We start from the raw sequence: 15,854 nt of genomic DNA, 5'->3' as shown, positions 1-15,854 counted from the left end.
GCCCAAAACAATGCCTAGCACATAGTAAGCTCTCAATGAATATTTAATGCTGAATGAATTAAGAGCCTACTATGTGCCAGGGCCAGGCGCTGTGCTAGACCGACTTCTGCTAGCGACCCAATTTCTTCTACCCAGGCGTCAGAGGCGGTCCTCAGAGTCCTCCTACCGCCAGGGGCCGCTGTAGGAAACACCTGGCTTCCTTCCCTCGTCACTCTTTGACCCTGTAAAGTCACTGCCCGGAGCTAAGATGGCGGCGTCAGTGGCAGCTGCAACCCGGAGGCTGCCGCGGGCCGTTCTAAGGTCGCCCGCATGGCAGGGCCCCAGCCATCGGCCGCTCTCATCGGAGCCCGCTGCAGCCCAGGCCTCGGCGGTGAGGGCTACCTTTCTGACCTTCTTTCGGGACCGTCATGGCCACCGACTGGTGCCCTCCGCTTCCGTGCGGCCCCGCGGCGACCCCAGTTTGTTTTTCGTCAATGCGGGCATGAACCAGGTGAGGGCCGAAGCGTACCGATAGGGGGCGGAGTTTGTGAGGTTTCCGGTGAGAAAGACGCTGCAGGATTGGGTAAAAGAAGCAAGAGGCCGAGTTCATAGTTTTGGGGGGAACGAGGACGGTGCTTGGTTGGAAGTGATTAAGGGACGGCGCTCAGAGTATAGGGAGTGTTAGGGGAGGGCTTGAGCGGGGGATTTATGGATTGGGATTGAGTATTAGGTCCAGAAATGGCTGGTGTGGAATTCTGTTGGGGCAGATTGGTGGGGAAAGTCTGGTTTCATTTATTCGTTCGTTAAATAAAGATAATGCTTTCATTAAATGTTTATTGAGCACCTATTGTGTGCTGAGTACTATTCTCTAAACTTTTGATTTTTATCAATCACTCACCATTTCTAGACTTCATTGTCCTCATCTGTAAAATAGGACCGGCATCGGTTAGCCTTACAGGCTGTCTGGGATCCCTACTAAATGAGTCCCAGTTTTGTACTCTGAAGTTACTGGGTGTGTTTGAACAAGCTGGGACGGAGGATGCCACCTTTCAATGCCCTGTTTCCAGCTCCCAACACATCCCTCCTTCTTTTACCTTGCCTATTTTACTAGCAGAGGGTCTCTGGTTCGTGATTTATTTACCTCTTCCCTGCTCCCCACACACCAGAGATGGCTGTCCCCAGGGTCTCAGGTTGTCCTCCTAGACCAAGATTACACTGCACTTTCAGGGGGCACAGTCAGCCTTCGGTCTGAACAGGCATCCCTATCCCCACTCCCCACCTTTCTCTTCTACTGAGAAATTGGGAAATCCCTCTCCCCCTCCCCACTTCATGTGCTTCCAGTTCAAGCCCATTTTTCTGGGCACCGTGGATCCACGAAGCGAGATGGCAGGCTTCCGACGTGTGGCCAACAGCCAGAAATGTGTGAGAGCTGGAGGACACCATAACGACCTGGAAGATGTGGGCCGAGACCTTTCCCATCACACCTTCTTTGAAATGCTTGGCAGTTGGGCCTTTGGGGGTGAATATTTTAAGGTGGGTCTTTGGGGAGCAGTGGTCAGCCAAGAAGGGAGTCAAAGTTCATCCTGTTTCCATTGTACTCTCTGCTTAGGCAGGGCCTCATACCAGATCCGGAGGCAAAGTGCTAGTTGAGCAGGTGTAACAGGAATTACCTCACTTCCCTGATTGGATTGTAAGCCCCTGGAGGGCAGAGACTGTGCTTCCTGCCTAATGGTTACTCAAAAATTGTTGTTTGAATAAATGAACAAATAGCAATGCTAAGGTGCTTACTGGAGTTAGAGATCACCCCAGACTACAGTAGGCAGAGAATTTCATGTGAAAATGGGACTTTTTCTGGGACTTGAAAGAAGATAGGATGTAGAAGAAGGGGGAAGCTTTCTGGGCAGGAAAACACTCAGGCAGTAATGGTTCATGGCTTATTCTGGGAACAAGATGGCAGCAGAAATGCTCTTGTCTTAAGCCGAGGGCAAAACTCATGTGGCTTGATGACTTCAGTGTGATCTCCCTCTCACCCGTCTTCCTTTCCCCACCCCATGTTGGTTTCTGCTGCAGGAGGAGGCTTGTAGCATGGCCTGGGAACTGCTGACTCAGGTCTATGGGATCCCTGAGGAAAGACTCTGGGTCTCCTACTTTGATGGTGACCCCAAGACAGGGCTGGACCCAGACCTGGAGACCAGGGACATCTGGCTGAGCTTAGGGTAAGTCAGTCCCCTCCTTATGTTCATTCCTGGAGGGCAGGAGGACTGGAAAATAGAGACTACCAGCACCAATCCTCAGAGTCTCAGCATATCATTCCAGGACACTGTGGGGTCAGCCCTGTTCCTCCTCTTGCTGAGCTGCGACTTGAGCAGGGGCTCTCGTGACAGAGAGGGTCCCAGCTTCTGGGTCTGTCTGTCTCCCACCACTCACCTGCCTTTCTCCCCAGGGTGCCTGCTAGCCGTGTGCTTTCCTTTGGACCCCAAGAGAACTTCTGGGAGATGGGGGATACTGGCCCTTGTGGGCCCTGTGCTGAGATTCACTATGACCTTGCTGGTGGGGTGGGAGCCCCCCAGCTGGTAGAGCTTTGGAATCTGGTCTTCATGCAACACAACAGGTAATGGGGTGCTGAAGCAGGACGAGAATCCCTGGCTAGAAGTGGAAAAGGTGGCAATTAGGAGACTTTGATCTATTTCATATAAAAACAAACACGTAAATGGTGCTTACCATATGCCAGGCACAATTCTCAACACTTTATAGATAAGAACTGATTTAATCCTAGTCCTTGCCTGTGGCAGTTTAAACAAGTCACTGCTAGAGTCTGGCCTCTTATCATATGATATAGTTGAACTTAATGATCTTAGATTTTCTTCTAGCCTTGACATGTCTTTCTAAGGGCAAAGGATTCTGTCCTAAGATGGGATGTGGTGCCCAGGCAAGGGCTCAAGCAGGGGTGAGAGTGGAGATAGCCCTGTATGAGAAAGGACGGGACCCAAGGCCATATCATCTGCTATTGCAGGATGGCAGGGGAAGATACTGCTTGTCTGGTTCCTCCCACTGTCAGCCCTCTTGGGCCCCCTCCTTCTCTACTCCACTTGGGCATCTGTCTCACACTTGTAATCCTGGGTGGGGCCTCACTTTGCACACCTTCCCTGGCCAGAGAGGCAGATGGAAGCCTGCAGCCCCTGCCCCAGCGGCATGTGGACACGGGAATGGGCCTGGAAAGGCTGGTGGCTGTGCTGCAAGGCAAACACTCCACCTACGACACTGACCTCTTTTCCCCACTGCTCAGCGCCATACACCAGGTGAGTGCCTCTTCCCTTCCAGAAGCCCTCCAACCTGCTCTTCACCGCCCTCAGCTCCATTGCTCTCCATCTTTGTTGAGAACTCAGAATGTTCTCAGCATCTGAGGACAATAACCAACTAAGAATTCCAAGATGTCATGCAAGCCACTAGGATTCATTACTTATTACCTGATGTTGCTCCTGACTCCTTCTTTCATTTATTCAGAAAATGTGTGTTGAGTGGCTCCTTTGTGTTAAGTCTTTTGTGCTTGGTACAGAAGACACAGCAGTAAACAGAAAAGAGATCATGAAGATTACATGCTAGCATGGGAGATAGACAATAAATGTGTTAAAGCACAAGATAATAGCTTACAGATTGTGAGCAGGCAGTAAACACGGGTGAAAGTAACTAGGAGGAAGGAGGGTGCAGAGGAATCTTAGATAAGGTGTTTGGGGAAGGCTCACCAAGAAGGTGACCTTTGAGTTGAGCCCCAGCGGAAGAGGAGTCGGCCACAGGAAGCTCTTTCCAGGCAGAGGGGACAGCAGGTACCAAGGGCCTTAGTACTGATGGACTGGATGGGGAGGGGAAAGAGAAATCAAAGATGGCTCCCAGGCTATTGACTTGAGTAACAAGGTGAATGGCATGACTGTTTATTGAGATGAAGCTTGGGGAAGAGAGGGGTTTGGAGCTAGGTGAATGAAGCTCCCTGCTTTGGAGCATTTTCATGTGTGTGTAGCTTATACCCTCTCTCCTTCCCCCCCAAGAAAGGGCTTGATATGTGCCAAGAACAAAAAGGTGGCCAGCCGGCTAAAGGAGAATCCCATGGGATATAGTAGGAACATGTGTCTGTTAGCTTTTGCTGTATAACAAACCACCCTAATGCGCTGTGGCTTAACCGACAACCATTTATTTGCCCCCCAAGTCTGCAGGCTAGCAGTTTAGGCTGGGCTTTCTTTGGGTCTTGTGTGAGCTCACTCATCCATCTGTGGTCAGCTGAGAGGCAGCTCCTCTTCTGGGGCTTGGCTGGCTGTCATTTTGGGGGCAGTCAGGGTGACTGGGCCATGTGTCTGTCATCACCTAGCTGGCTAGTCTGGGCTTGTCCACATCTCAGCTCAGCAAGTTTCCGAGACAGAGATCAGACACATAGGCTCAGAACAATGTTATTTCTACCATATTCTATGGGCCAAAGCAATTCACAAAGCCAGCACAGATTCAGGGGATGGAGAAATAGATTCTGTCTCTTGATGGGAAGCAGCTGTGAAGTCCCATTTTAAAGTGGAAAGGGCCATTTTTGTGAACAGTCTACTACAGAGAAGAAGGCAGAGTCCAGTCTTGTGGGCCTTAAAGTCCAAAATGGTGCTTTGACTCTCAGAGTGACCGAGAAGGGTTCTCAGGGCCAGGCGCGGTGGCTCACGCCTATAATCCCAGCACTTGGGGAGGCTGAGGGAGGCGGATCACTTGAGGTCAGGACCAGCCTGACCAACATGGCAAAACCCTGTCTCTACTAAAAAATAGAAAAATTAGCCAGGCATGATGGCACACACCTGTAGTCCCAGCCACTTGGGAGGCTGAGACAGGAGGAAATTGCTTGAACCTGGGAGGTGGAGGTTACAGTGAGCCGAGATCGTGCCACTGCACTCCAACCTGGGTGACAGAGTGAGACTTAGTCTCTAAATAAATAAATAAATAAATAAATAAAAGTGTGCATCAGATCATGCCACTCCAAGCTGATAACTTTTTTTTTTTTTTTTTTTTTGAGGCAGAATCTTGCTCTGTTGCCCATGCTGAGTGCAGTGGCATGATCTCAGCTCACTGCTACTTCTGCCTCCCGGACTCAAGCTATTCTCCTGCCTCAGCCTCCTGAGTAACTGGGGTTACAGGTGCCCACCCCCACCCCTGGCTAATTTTTGTATTTTTAGTAGAGATGGGCTTTCACCATGTTGGCCAGGCTAGTCTTGAACTCCTGACCTCGAGTGATCCACCCATTTCAGCCTCCCAGAGTGCCGGGATTACAGGCATGAGCCACTGTGCCCGGCCTGATGTACACTTTTGAAAGGCTACTCTGTTGCTGTGTGGAGGATGAGCTGGAGGGAGATGACAGCAGAAGCTGAGGAATCAGTCGGGAGGCTATTACCAGTCCAGGCAAAGATCACAGGGCATGGCTTCAGCTAACAGCAGTGGAAGTAGAGACAAATAGATTGATTTGAGAGATCTCATGGAGGTAGAAGCAAAAGGACTCACTGATGGATTGGATGGGGAGGAGAAAGAGAAATCAAAGATGGCTCCCAGGCTATTGACTTGAGCAACACAGTGAATGGCATGACTGTTTACTGAGATGAAGCTTGGGGAAGAGAGAGGTTTGGAGCTAGGTAAACAAGCTCCCTGCCTTGGATCACTTCCATGTGTATGTAGCTTAAGCCCTCCCTCCCTGCCCACCCCCACAAAAGATGGGAGAGTCGAGAACAGGTAGAGGAAAGCACCTGGAGTCCAACAGGCCTGGCTGAGATCTCACATCTGCTCCTCGTGAGCTGGGTAGCCTGTATCACCAAGTTCCTCTGAGCCTCAGCTTCCTCTTTTTTAAAGCAAGGATACTGATACCTCCCGGAACAGGCTGTTTTGGGGATCAGAGGTCATGTTGTTCAAGCACTCACCCAGTTTTGATAATAGAAATTCAGTAAGTAATCACAGATACGATCACTTGTAGCACCAAATATGAGCCCCATGAGGACAGGGCCTGGCTCCTGTTCATCCATAAGGCTTCTCAGCCCATGACTGGACTGGCAAGGCCATTCTGCATGTGGTTGGCTTTAGGGCTGAGGGCAGGTGCTCTGGAGGTGATAAAGAGCCCCCACCTGGGCCAGGTCAGGCAGGGCCACTGGCTGACTCTCTCTCTCCTGCTTCCCAGGGCTGCAGGGCACCCCCTTACTTGGGCCGGGTAGGGGTGGCAGATGAGGGCCGCACAGACACAGCGTACCGCGTAGTAGCTGACCACATCCGCACACTCAGCATCTGCATCGCTGATGGCGTCTTCCCTGGGATGTCAGGTGCCCCGTGAGTCTGGAAGGGCTACAGAGAGGACAAGGGCTGCTGGGGGTCACAGGTGGAGGAGGGAGGGAAGAGGAGAGGGGGGTCTGGTTGAGCCAGTAAGAGGAATGGGGAGAGGGAGAGTTTTGGGGTGGGAGCACACACTGTGAACCGTATTCTTCCCACTCCCCATATTGCTGATCATGAGCTGCTGGGAGTTAATGTCTGGGCTCTGCACCCCTTTAGGTTGGTTCTTCGTCAGATCCTCCGTCGAGCTGTGCGTTTCTCCACGGAGATCTTAAAGGCACCACCTGGCTTCCTAGGCAGCCTGGTGCCTGTAGTGGTGGAGACATTGGTAAGGGGAGAGCTGCTTCTCCACTCTGGGCCTTCCTGGGCATTTGGGGAGCCTATCACTGAGCCTAGACAGTGCCCCCAGGTACCAACCTAGCCTGGATGCCCAGGGGTCCCCACCCTAAATGCCTAGCCCAGCATCCTATCAGCAAGCTAAGAAAGCTGTCCTTGCTTACAAGAAGCAGGGAGACTTGAGCAGGCTCCTTGCTCAAACTGCTGAGCCTTTGACCTTAGGACCCCCTTCTGCCACCCTACAGGGAAAGCAGTTCCCCATTTGAGACCCTCTCCCAGCCCTCAATGTGTCTGACGCCAGGGCAGGTGTCCTTAGGGAGGCCCAGGGTGGAGAGGTGGGGGTGGGTTGGTTGCCTTTCACACCTTCTCCACCTCCCCCAGGGAGACGCTTATCCGGAACTGCAAAGGAAGTCAGCCCAGGTACTGGATTCGGATGGGAGAGAAAGGGGCTGATGGGAGAGATGTGGAGAGAGACTCTCCCTCCAAGGAGACCCAGCTCCACTTCTGTTCTGCCTGGTTCAGATAGTCAACCTGGTATCAGAGGATGAGGCAGCCTTCCTGGCCTCCTTGGAGCGGGGTCGGCGGATCATTGATCGGACTCTGAGGAGCCTGGGGCCTTCAGATATGTTCCCTGGTGAGTGGGGTACCTAGCCCCTGCACAAGGGGCTCACTGAGACTCGCCAGGGTGGGCAGAGGAGGGGGCTTTGGGCCAGCCCCATGCCTCATGTCCACCCCCTACCTCAACCCAATGTTCCTCCCTTCCTGGACTCTCCTTCCATACCCAGCCCCCTCTGCAGCAGGAACACCACCCTGCCTCTCCCCCATCCACACTGCCCAGCTAGCCCTGCCTCCTGCTTTCCTAGGTTGGTTTCATGCACAGAGTTTCCCTCTTCTTTTGAAATGACGTGTGCCCAGGGAGTATCCTAGACTAGCCCCAGCTCTGGCCTTGATGCATGAAGCCTGAATGTGCCCTCTCTCCTGAGGCTACGCAGTATGGAGGGGATATTTACTTGTGTTTGGCATCTGGTGGCTTCTGCATGGTTAGAAAGGCCCTGGCCTTATTTTCTTATCCCTCCCCTCCTCAACATTCTTTGTCTGCCTTTCTCAAAGCTGAAGTGGCCTGGTCCTTGTCACTGGCTGGAGACCTGGGGCTTCCCTTGGACCTGGTAGAACTGATGCTGGAGGAGAAAGGGGTGCAGCTGGACTCCGCTGGGCTGGAACGGTTGGCCCGGGAGGAGGCTCAGGTACAAGCTATCCCACCCCCATGCTGGGTTCTGTTGGGACATCCCTTCCCCAGCCCTGAGCTCCTGGGAGAAGAGCTGCAGCTATTGTGAGGAATCAAGAGGCTGAGACAGGACCTGTCCTCTCACCTGGGAGGTTTCTAAAACCTCAGGCCACAACCTGCAGAGAGCAACACTAGCCAATGTGCTAAACACAGGAGCAGAAGCTAGCACAGCTTCCTGGAGAGGGGCCCTCCAGGGGCAGCGGTGGGCAGGGAGGCCTTATCCTAAGGAGCCCACACGATGGATGGTTCACCAACCAGCCCAGGGGCTCTACCAGCCAGCCAAGCCCTGAGTACTTATCTCAGAAGGGTTGCCGCGTCCTCAGCTGTGTGGCAGGGATAGGACTGTGCAAGGCTGAAGTCCCATGCAGCCCTGTGACATGCATTCTCCATGTACCTCTTCTGTGACATGCCCATCCTGCAGCACCGGGCACAGCAGGCTGAGCCAGTTCAGAAGCAGGTATTGTGGCTTGATGTCCATGCGCTGGGGGAGCTGCAGTGCCGAGGAGTGCCCCCAACTGACGACAGCCCCAAATATGACTACTCCTTGCAACCCAACGGAGGTTATGGTGAGAGCCTGGACTGAGGCGTGTGGCCACAAGCTTGCCTGACCATGACTGGGAAGAATGTCCAACATGGTTGCTGCTAGCCCCTATGCATTCCCCAGGATGACCGCCAGTGGGGTGCCTGTTGTCCCCAACACACAGACCCACCTCCAGGTCCCAAGCCCCTGTCCAGCACTAATAACCATTCCATGCCCTGGCAGAGTTTGGTACCTGTGAGGCCCAGGTGTTGCAGCTGTATACAGAGGACGGGACAGCAGTGGCCTCTGTGGGGAAAGGCCAGCGCTGTGGCCTCCTCTTGGATAAGACCAACTTCTACGCAGAACAGGGGGGCCAGGCTTCAGACCGTGGCTACCTGGTGCGGGCAGGGCAAGAGGTGAGTCTCCTCCACAACCCAGGCTAGTTTCTGTGGGAGGCAGACCCAAGCCTGGGTGGGAGCCTAGGGGAGGGAAAGGCTACAGGCACCTTGACCTCTCCCGTTCCCCAGGATGTGCTGTTCCCAATAGCCCGAGCCCAGGTCTGTGGGGGTTTCATTCTGCATGAGGCAGTAGCCCCTGAGCGCCTGCAGATAGGGGACCAGGTGCAGCTGCATGTGGATAAGGTAAGGATCCTCCCTGACTTCCCAATACCCTGCAGCCCATTCACTCTGCCCACCCTCTGCCCTCACCCAGGACCCTGGGTGACAAAAGTGTTTCAGGCCTGGCGTCTGGGCTGCATGGAGAAGCACACAGCCACCCACCTGCTGAACTGGGCACTGCGGCAGACCCTGGGCCCTGGCACAGAGCAGCAGGGGTCCCATCTCAATCCTGAGCAGCTGCGCTTCGATGTGGCCACCCAGGTGAGCCTGGCACAGAAAGACAGGCTTCATGTGAGATGAGGTGACAGGCTTAAAGAAAGACAGCCTGCTATAAGTGGTTTGACCAAACTAAGGACCTAGGCTCTAGATCCAGCATGGCCACCAAGTCTCTATGGAACCCTGGGCAAGTCCCTGTGGAACCCTGGGCAAGTCCCTTCCCCTTGGGCTCTTCCAGCAACAGTTAGGAGTCAGGCTACAGGGTGTCTGGGGCCTTGCCCAGCTCTGATGTTGTGGGATTCTAAAGGGCCTCTAGCAGGGGCCCTCCCTTCACCTCCAGCCACGCCCCTTCCTTGTTTCTGCTGTCACCCAAGCCATTCTTGCTCGAACTGGGCTGCCGTCTCTGCTGCCACCCTGTCTCCCTGCCCAACTTGCACGTCTGACTCAAATCCTTTCTCCAGGAAGCACTTGCTGGCTAATCCCCATCCCACCTGCTTATTCCCTTCCCCGGCATCCCCCAGTCCTGTAGTTCCCTCTTCCATTGAGCTGCCCCTTGTAAGCTCCTTGTGGATACAGCCTCCTTTTTCTGTTTGTTCATCAACTTCTGGTGCCTAGTGAAAGGCCCGGAGCTTCCAATAGGCCCAACTCCCAGATAGCTTTCTAAGGAAAAGAATTGTCTGCTCAACCTGTGATGTGCTAGCCACTATTCTCGAACCTGGGGATAGCTCAGTGGACACTGACCATGTTTTAATGCATCAGTTACAGGTAAGGGGCTGACTGCCTGTTGGTCTTTCCGTTTCCTCCCCACCCCTCCAGACCCCACTGACCCCAGAGCAGCTCCGGGCGGTGGAGAACACCGTGCAGGAGGCTGTGAGGCAGGATAAGGCCGTGTACATGGAGGAGGTGGCCTTGGCGCTCACTGCCCAGGTCCCTGGCCTGCGCTCTCTGGATGAGGTGAGTTGGGGAAGCCCTTTTGGTGGAGATCAGGGGCCTCCTTCAGGCATACTAGGAGGCTTTATCCTTCTCCTTTGGCAGCTAATGGGCCCATCCCCTCTTGACCTCAGGTTTACCCAGACCCCGTGCGAGTGGTGTCAGTGGGGGTGCCCGTGGCCCATGCATTGGACCCGGCCTCCCAGGCCGCACTGCAGACCTCTGTGGAGCTATGCTGTGGGACGTGAGTCACTGCTTTGTGCTGCCTGGCCCAGGGGCCCTGGGTCCTCGCCCTTCCTTGGTCTTTGGAGCCATCAGCCCTTGATGGGCAATACTTTCTGGCTTCTCCCTTCTCTCCTGTCATCCCCCTTGACTTTCTGCTCCCTCCTTCCCCCCACAGGCACCTGTTACGTACAGGGGCTGTAGGGGACCTGGTTATCATCGGGGAGCGCCAGCTTTCCAAAGGCACCACCCGCCTACTGGCTGTCACGGGGGAGCAGGCCCAGAAGGTCAGCATGCCAGTAGGCTTGGGACTTCTGAGTTGAGTGGGTACAGGGGACACATGCAGGTGACATGCTAAGGCTCAGGGGTGCCCAGCAGTAGAGCCAGTGTTCATACGTGCATACCAATGTGGCCATACCAGCTGTTGGCAGCTGGCATCTGTTTTGATCATTTGGTGCTGGGGCCTTGATTGGTCCTGATTGTTAAGTCTAATTTGTCCCTGACCAGTAATGAGTTGAGAGGCCTTGTCCTGGGGAGATGAATGTCAACCTGGCGGCCCTGACCCTCCTGTTCCCTCCCGGCAGGCCCGAGAGCTAGGCCAGAGCCTGGCCCAGGAAGTGAAAGCAGCCACTGAGCGGCTGAGTCAAGGGAGCCGGGATGGGGTGGAGGCACATCGGCTATCCAAGGACATAGGACGACTCATTGAAGTGAGGCCACGCCTACCGTGGAGCTGTTCCCCAACCTCTCCTGGCCCTACTTCCCCCTGCCCCCATGCCTCCCTGGACCCCTCCAGCCTCTCCCCAGCTCTCCGGTTGGGCTCCAGCTGGCCCAGATATTTGTCTGCAGGGTGGGTGGCTTCCCTGGCCCTGAGGGTCCCTACCTCAGAGACTATGGCTCAGGAAGGGCAGGGGTGATGCCCTGCTTCTGGCCATAGGCTGTGGATACTTCTGTGACACCCCAGTGGCAGCGGCGGGAGCTGCTGGCCACACTGAAAATACTGCAGCGGCGTGCCAACACTGCCATCCGTAAGCTGGAGATGGGGCAGGTGAGAGGAGGTTTCACTGTATCCTTTTGCCTAGAGATGCTCCAGCACATATGCTGAGAAGTCTCAAGGACTGGGGCATGGGGGTGAGTCAGAGGCTGTGCAAGGACATGGGGTCGGGGTGGTGGCAGCTTCTTCCTTCTGCCAGCTGGGAACCGTCACCCAGGCCATTCCCCTACTTCTCTCTCGGTCAAACTGTGTTTCTCCCCCAACTCCCAAGTCTGGCTCAGACCTCTCTCCCCACCCCGGGAAGCCTGCTGACTTGATTAGTGCCATTCAGCCCTGATTGCACCTTCACTGTGGATCCCCCTTCCTCCCGCCCACTCCTGGTCCATCTGTACTCTGACCTTCCTCCTTTCACCTTCAGCAACCTATTTGTAGGGGCCTGGAGCTATGATGAAAGGGAAGTGGCAAGGGAGGTGAGGAAGAACACATGTGGGACCCAAAAAGGAGGCCACCCTAGGCAGAGTCCCTGCCACCTCTGCTTAGACCTGATGACCTTTGGGGTGGGTGGGGGATTGCTCAACTGGGCCTCAGTTCAGGAGTGGCAGATAATTGGAAACCTGCCTCCCAGCCTGACCCCTCTGCTGGTCCTTCCTGCCCCATAGGCTGCAAAGAAAACCCAGGAGCTGCTGGAGCGGCACTCGAAGGGGCCTCTGATTGTGGACACAGTCTCTGCTGAGTCCCTCTCAGTGAGTGCTGGCCAAGCGGGGCTGTCCCAGGGTCTGGGGAAGGCACAGGCCTGACCAGGGGGTAGGTGGGGTCTGGGAAGCTATGGGCTCACCATCTGCCTTTCATGGCCCAGGTGCTGGTGAAGGTCGTACGGCAGCTGTGTGAGCAGGCCCCCGATACGTCTGTGCTCCTACTCAGCTCCCAGCCTGTGGGGAAGGTGTTGTGTGCCTGTCGGGTGGCCCAGGTGAGGGAAGTGGTAGAGTAGCCCACCACCCCATTACTACCCATCCTGGTCTGGCTGTCTGATTTTACACCTTTAATTCTCCCAAAGGGGCCAAGGCTGGGTGGAGGTATCTGTGAGCATATTCCAGGGCAGGGATAGGGGAATCTCCTTGTTCCTAAAAACAACCGTCCCCACCCCAGAAAGCACCAAGAGATTCCTTAATTACCAACCCCTCCCAGGCCTCACATCCCTTGTAAACAAGTAGCAGATGTTCACGTTCATAAACCTCCCCACACACATTTCCAGCCCAATCCTTCTGCTTGTCAGCCAACCCCCCAACCATGTGCTCAGCTGGGAAGCGGGTGCTGATCACCTTCAACTCCGCTGTTGAGGGTACCTTGAGTGGATGCTAGCAGGGAGGGCCACTCTGCATCACTTCCCCTTCTGATTCTGTTCCTAGGGTGCCACGTCCACCTTCACAGCCGAGGCCTGGGCACTGGCAGTGTGCAGCCACATGGGGGGCAAGGCCTGGGGCTCAAGAGAGGTGGCCCAAGGCATCGGAAGCACTGCTGACCTGGAAGCCGCCCTCAGCACAGCCCGAGCCTATGCCCTCAACCAGCTCTGACCCAGGCCCACCAAGGGACCCGCATGGACTAAAGGCAAGTGCCAGGAGCCCTGAAGGAGCCAGTAGAACTCCCCACAGGCTGAAGCAAGGACTAGAAACTGGAGGCCAGCAGCTGAGCCGAAGACCACGTGGACCAGGCCCTGCATGACGCAAGAAGATACGGGCTAGGGAAGAAGTGGGCCCAGAGACACACACCCCCTTGGTGAATGAGAAGACATATGGTTGTGATTGCACATTAGAAATTATTGCAAAGAGGATAGGAAGCTCCAGAAGGTTCTATTACTTTGGAAAAACAACAGTGTTTCCCCTCCCAGCAACCTGGTATGGGTGCCATAACACCAGTCTGAACTCACACTATCCGAAAGGCCACCCAGGATCCAAATCGGGCCATCCTCATTGCCATGAGTGCTCAGACAGGCTCTGCATGCCTGGCAATGGCGGGCACCGACAAAAGGCTCCCTGGCTACTGTGAAGATACAGAATCATCCTGTGAAGATCATTTCAGCAGCACAGATCCTCTTTACTATCACTTCTTTCATTAACAGTGACCTAGCCGGGTGCGGTGGCTCATGCCTGTAATCCCAGCACTTTGGGAGGCCGAGGCAGGTGGATCACCAGGTCAAGAGATCGAGACCATCCTGGTCAACATGGTGAAACCCCGTCTCTACTAAAAATACAAAAAAATTAGCTGGGCATGGTGGCACGTGCCTGTAATCCCAGCTACTCAGGAGGCTGAGGCAGGAGAATTGTCTGAACCCAGGAGGCGGAGGTTGCGGTGAGCCGAGATTGCGCCATTGCACTCCAGCCTGGGTAACAAGAGCGAAACTCTGTCTCAAAAAAAAAAAAAACAGTGACTTTGGCCAGGCGCGATGTCTCACACCTGTAATCCCAAGGGCCAGGGCGGGTGGATTTCCTGAGCTCAGGAGTTTGAAACCAGCCTGGGCAACACAGTGAAACCCCATCTCTACCAAAATACAAAAAATTAGCTGGGCGTGGAACTACAGCCATGTGTCTGTAGTTCAGCTACTCAAGAGGCTGAGGCAGGAGAATTGCTTGAACCCAGGAGGCAGAGGTTGCAGTGAGTTGAGATCACGCCACTGCACTCCAGCGTGGACAACAGAGCATGACTGTCAGAAAAAAAAAAAAAAAAAGAAAACCTCTAAATTTGGCCCTGCTGATTTGTTGACAACTTGAGCAACTGAGAATGTTTTGAGCATTAAACTAACGATTCCTTCCTTCATGGAGTCTGCTTCTTATGGAGGAAACAGGCAATAAAGCGAAAGACAAGGGTCAGGCTTTGTGGCTCACAACTATAATCTTGACATTTTGGGAGGCTGAGATCAGAGGATCGCTTGAGGCCAGAAGTGCTAGAACACTCTGCACAAACAGCAAGACCCTGTCTCTAAAAAAGAAAAGTATGATCTTTCTGCCTCAGCCTCCCAAGTAGCTGAGATTACCCACACCTTAGTCCCAGCTACTTGGGAGGCTGAGGGGGAAAATCACTTTAGCCCAGGAGTTCAAGGCGGCAGTGAGCTATGATTGCACCACTGCACTCCAGCCTGGGCAACAGAGTGAGACCTTGCATCAGACGGTGATGAGGTCTGGGGGGGAAAATACAGATTGGGGATGAGGAGTGTGGAGGGTGGTACCTCCGTCACCCAGAGGCAGCATGTGAGCAGGGAACTGGGAGGTAAGAGTGTGCGCCATGTGGAAATCTAAGGGAAAAGCATTCCAGGCTGAGGGAACAGCCAACTCGGAGACTGTGAGCCGACCAGTGCCACTGAGCAGTGAGCTGGGATAGGAGCCGGTGATGAGGTTGGAGTGCGGGGTCAGACAAGCAATATGCTGATTAAAACAAGTACAGCACCTGCCTTAAGCCTGAGCTGAAGCTGAAAATTGGCAGCTCAAAGCAAGAGGAAGCCAAGAGATGGAGGGGAGTCCTCCTTCCCTACCAGAATGAGTCCACCTCAGACAGCCAGACGTTGGACCTCTGCCTCAGTTCCTAGATCTCTGTTGCTAGATGCAGGAAAAGGCCTCAGGAGACCCATCTTCAAATCGAGAGCTCCCTGGCTACCAAGTTCTGTCTAGTAAAAATTATTCGAGCAGCGTGGGCCTGCCTGGCATCATTTTCTGCAGTTTCCCATTCTAATTAAGGCACCGATTTGCTGGTAAGGCACCGGTGAGGGCTTGAAGGGACCCAGTCCGGGTCCCTGGCCCCTCACTGCTTGCAAAGCTTTGCCTCAGCATCCTGGCCACTGGAGCAGTAGCCACTGTTCGGCAGTGCTTACCACAGGCCCAGCTCCAAGCTCCGCGGGCACCAAGATGAGTTGTAGCACCCCTGATTTATTGATGAGTTAACAGAGCTTCGAGGTATTCCTCCAGGGTAACCAACTAATAGTCCTCAGCAGAACTGAAATCAAAGCTACCCTTTGAAACCCCCACCTCCTTGGCTGCCTCCCCCTTCCTGAAAGCCAGTTTCTTTTTTTTTACTAGCCATCTCTCTGAAGTCTGTCCCTCTTGCCCTCCAAGAGATCAGGGGCCCCCACAACATCCGTCCACCCTCATCTTCCACAGACGCTTTTCCTGGACCAACTCCCCACCTCCAGCTCCTTATCCATTGCCACACAAAAGCTACGGAGAGAGCACAAGCACTCCAGACCAGCAGCCCTGCCCCGGGGTCTCCCACCTCCAGCCCCCTTAGAAAGCCCACCCGTTCCTAGACACTAGCCACGGAAGCACAGGGCGTAGCGCAAGGCCACAGTCCCACGACCCCCAAAACGGCCCCTTCCACTGAACCTTCCCCAGGCAGGGCCTGGCCGCCCTGCGCGCGAATGAGCCGCGTGCGGGGGGCGCAGCG

General features: G+C 54.5%; 1 protein-coding gene across 1 annotated transcript; it reads left to right on the top strand.

Annotated features, from left to right (window-relative positions):
• Nucleotides 1-227: 227 nt before the first annotated feature.
• AARS2 (alanyl-tRNA synthetase 2, mitochondrial) lies at nt 228-14,237 on the top strand. The gene is made up of 22 exons (XM_003923065.3): nt 228-490; nt 1,321-1,512; nt 2,050-2,195; nt 2,423-2,590; nt 3,134-3,278; nt 6,164-6,309; nt 6,529-6,637; nt 7,027-7,065; nt 7,168-7,279; nt 7,756-7,889; nt 8,352-8,496; nt 8,694-8,866; nt 8,978-9,091; nt 9,188-9,328; nt 10,100-10,237; nt 10,348-10,457; nt 10,614-10,722; nt 11,020-11,142; nt 11,370-11,480; nt 12,086-12,169; nt 12,283-12,393; nt 12,833-14,237. Exons 1-22 carry the CDS (start codon nt 248-250, stop codon nt 12,995-12,997), a joined length of 2,958 nt encoding a protein of 985 aa, XP_003923114.1. The 5' UTR covers nt 228-247; the 3' UTR covers nt 12,998-14,237.
• The last annotated feature ends 1,617 nt before the right edge of the window (nt 14,238-15,854 follow it).

The sequence above is a fragment of the Saimiri boliviensis genome, chromosome 4 (genome assembly GCF_048565385.1).
Source record: "Saimiri boliviensis isolate mSaiBol1 chromosome 4, mSaiBol1.pri, whole genome shotgun sequence".
Lineage (NCBI taxonomy): Eukaryota > Metazoa > Chordata > Mammalia > Primates > Cebidae > Saimiri > Saimiri boliviensis.
This window is presented reverse-complemented; position numbering and strand designations above follow the sequence as displayed.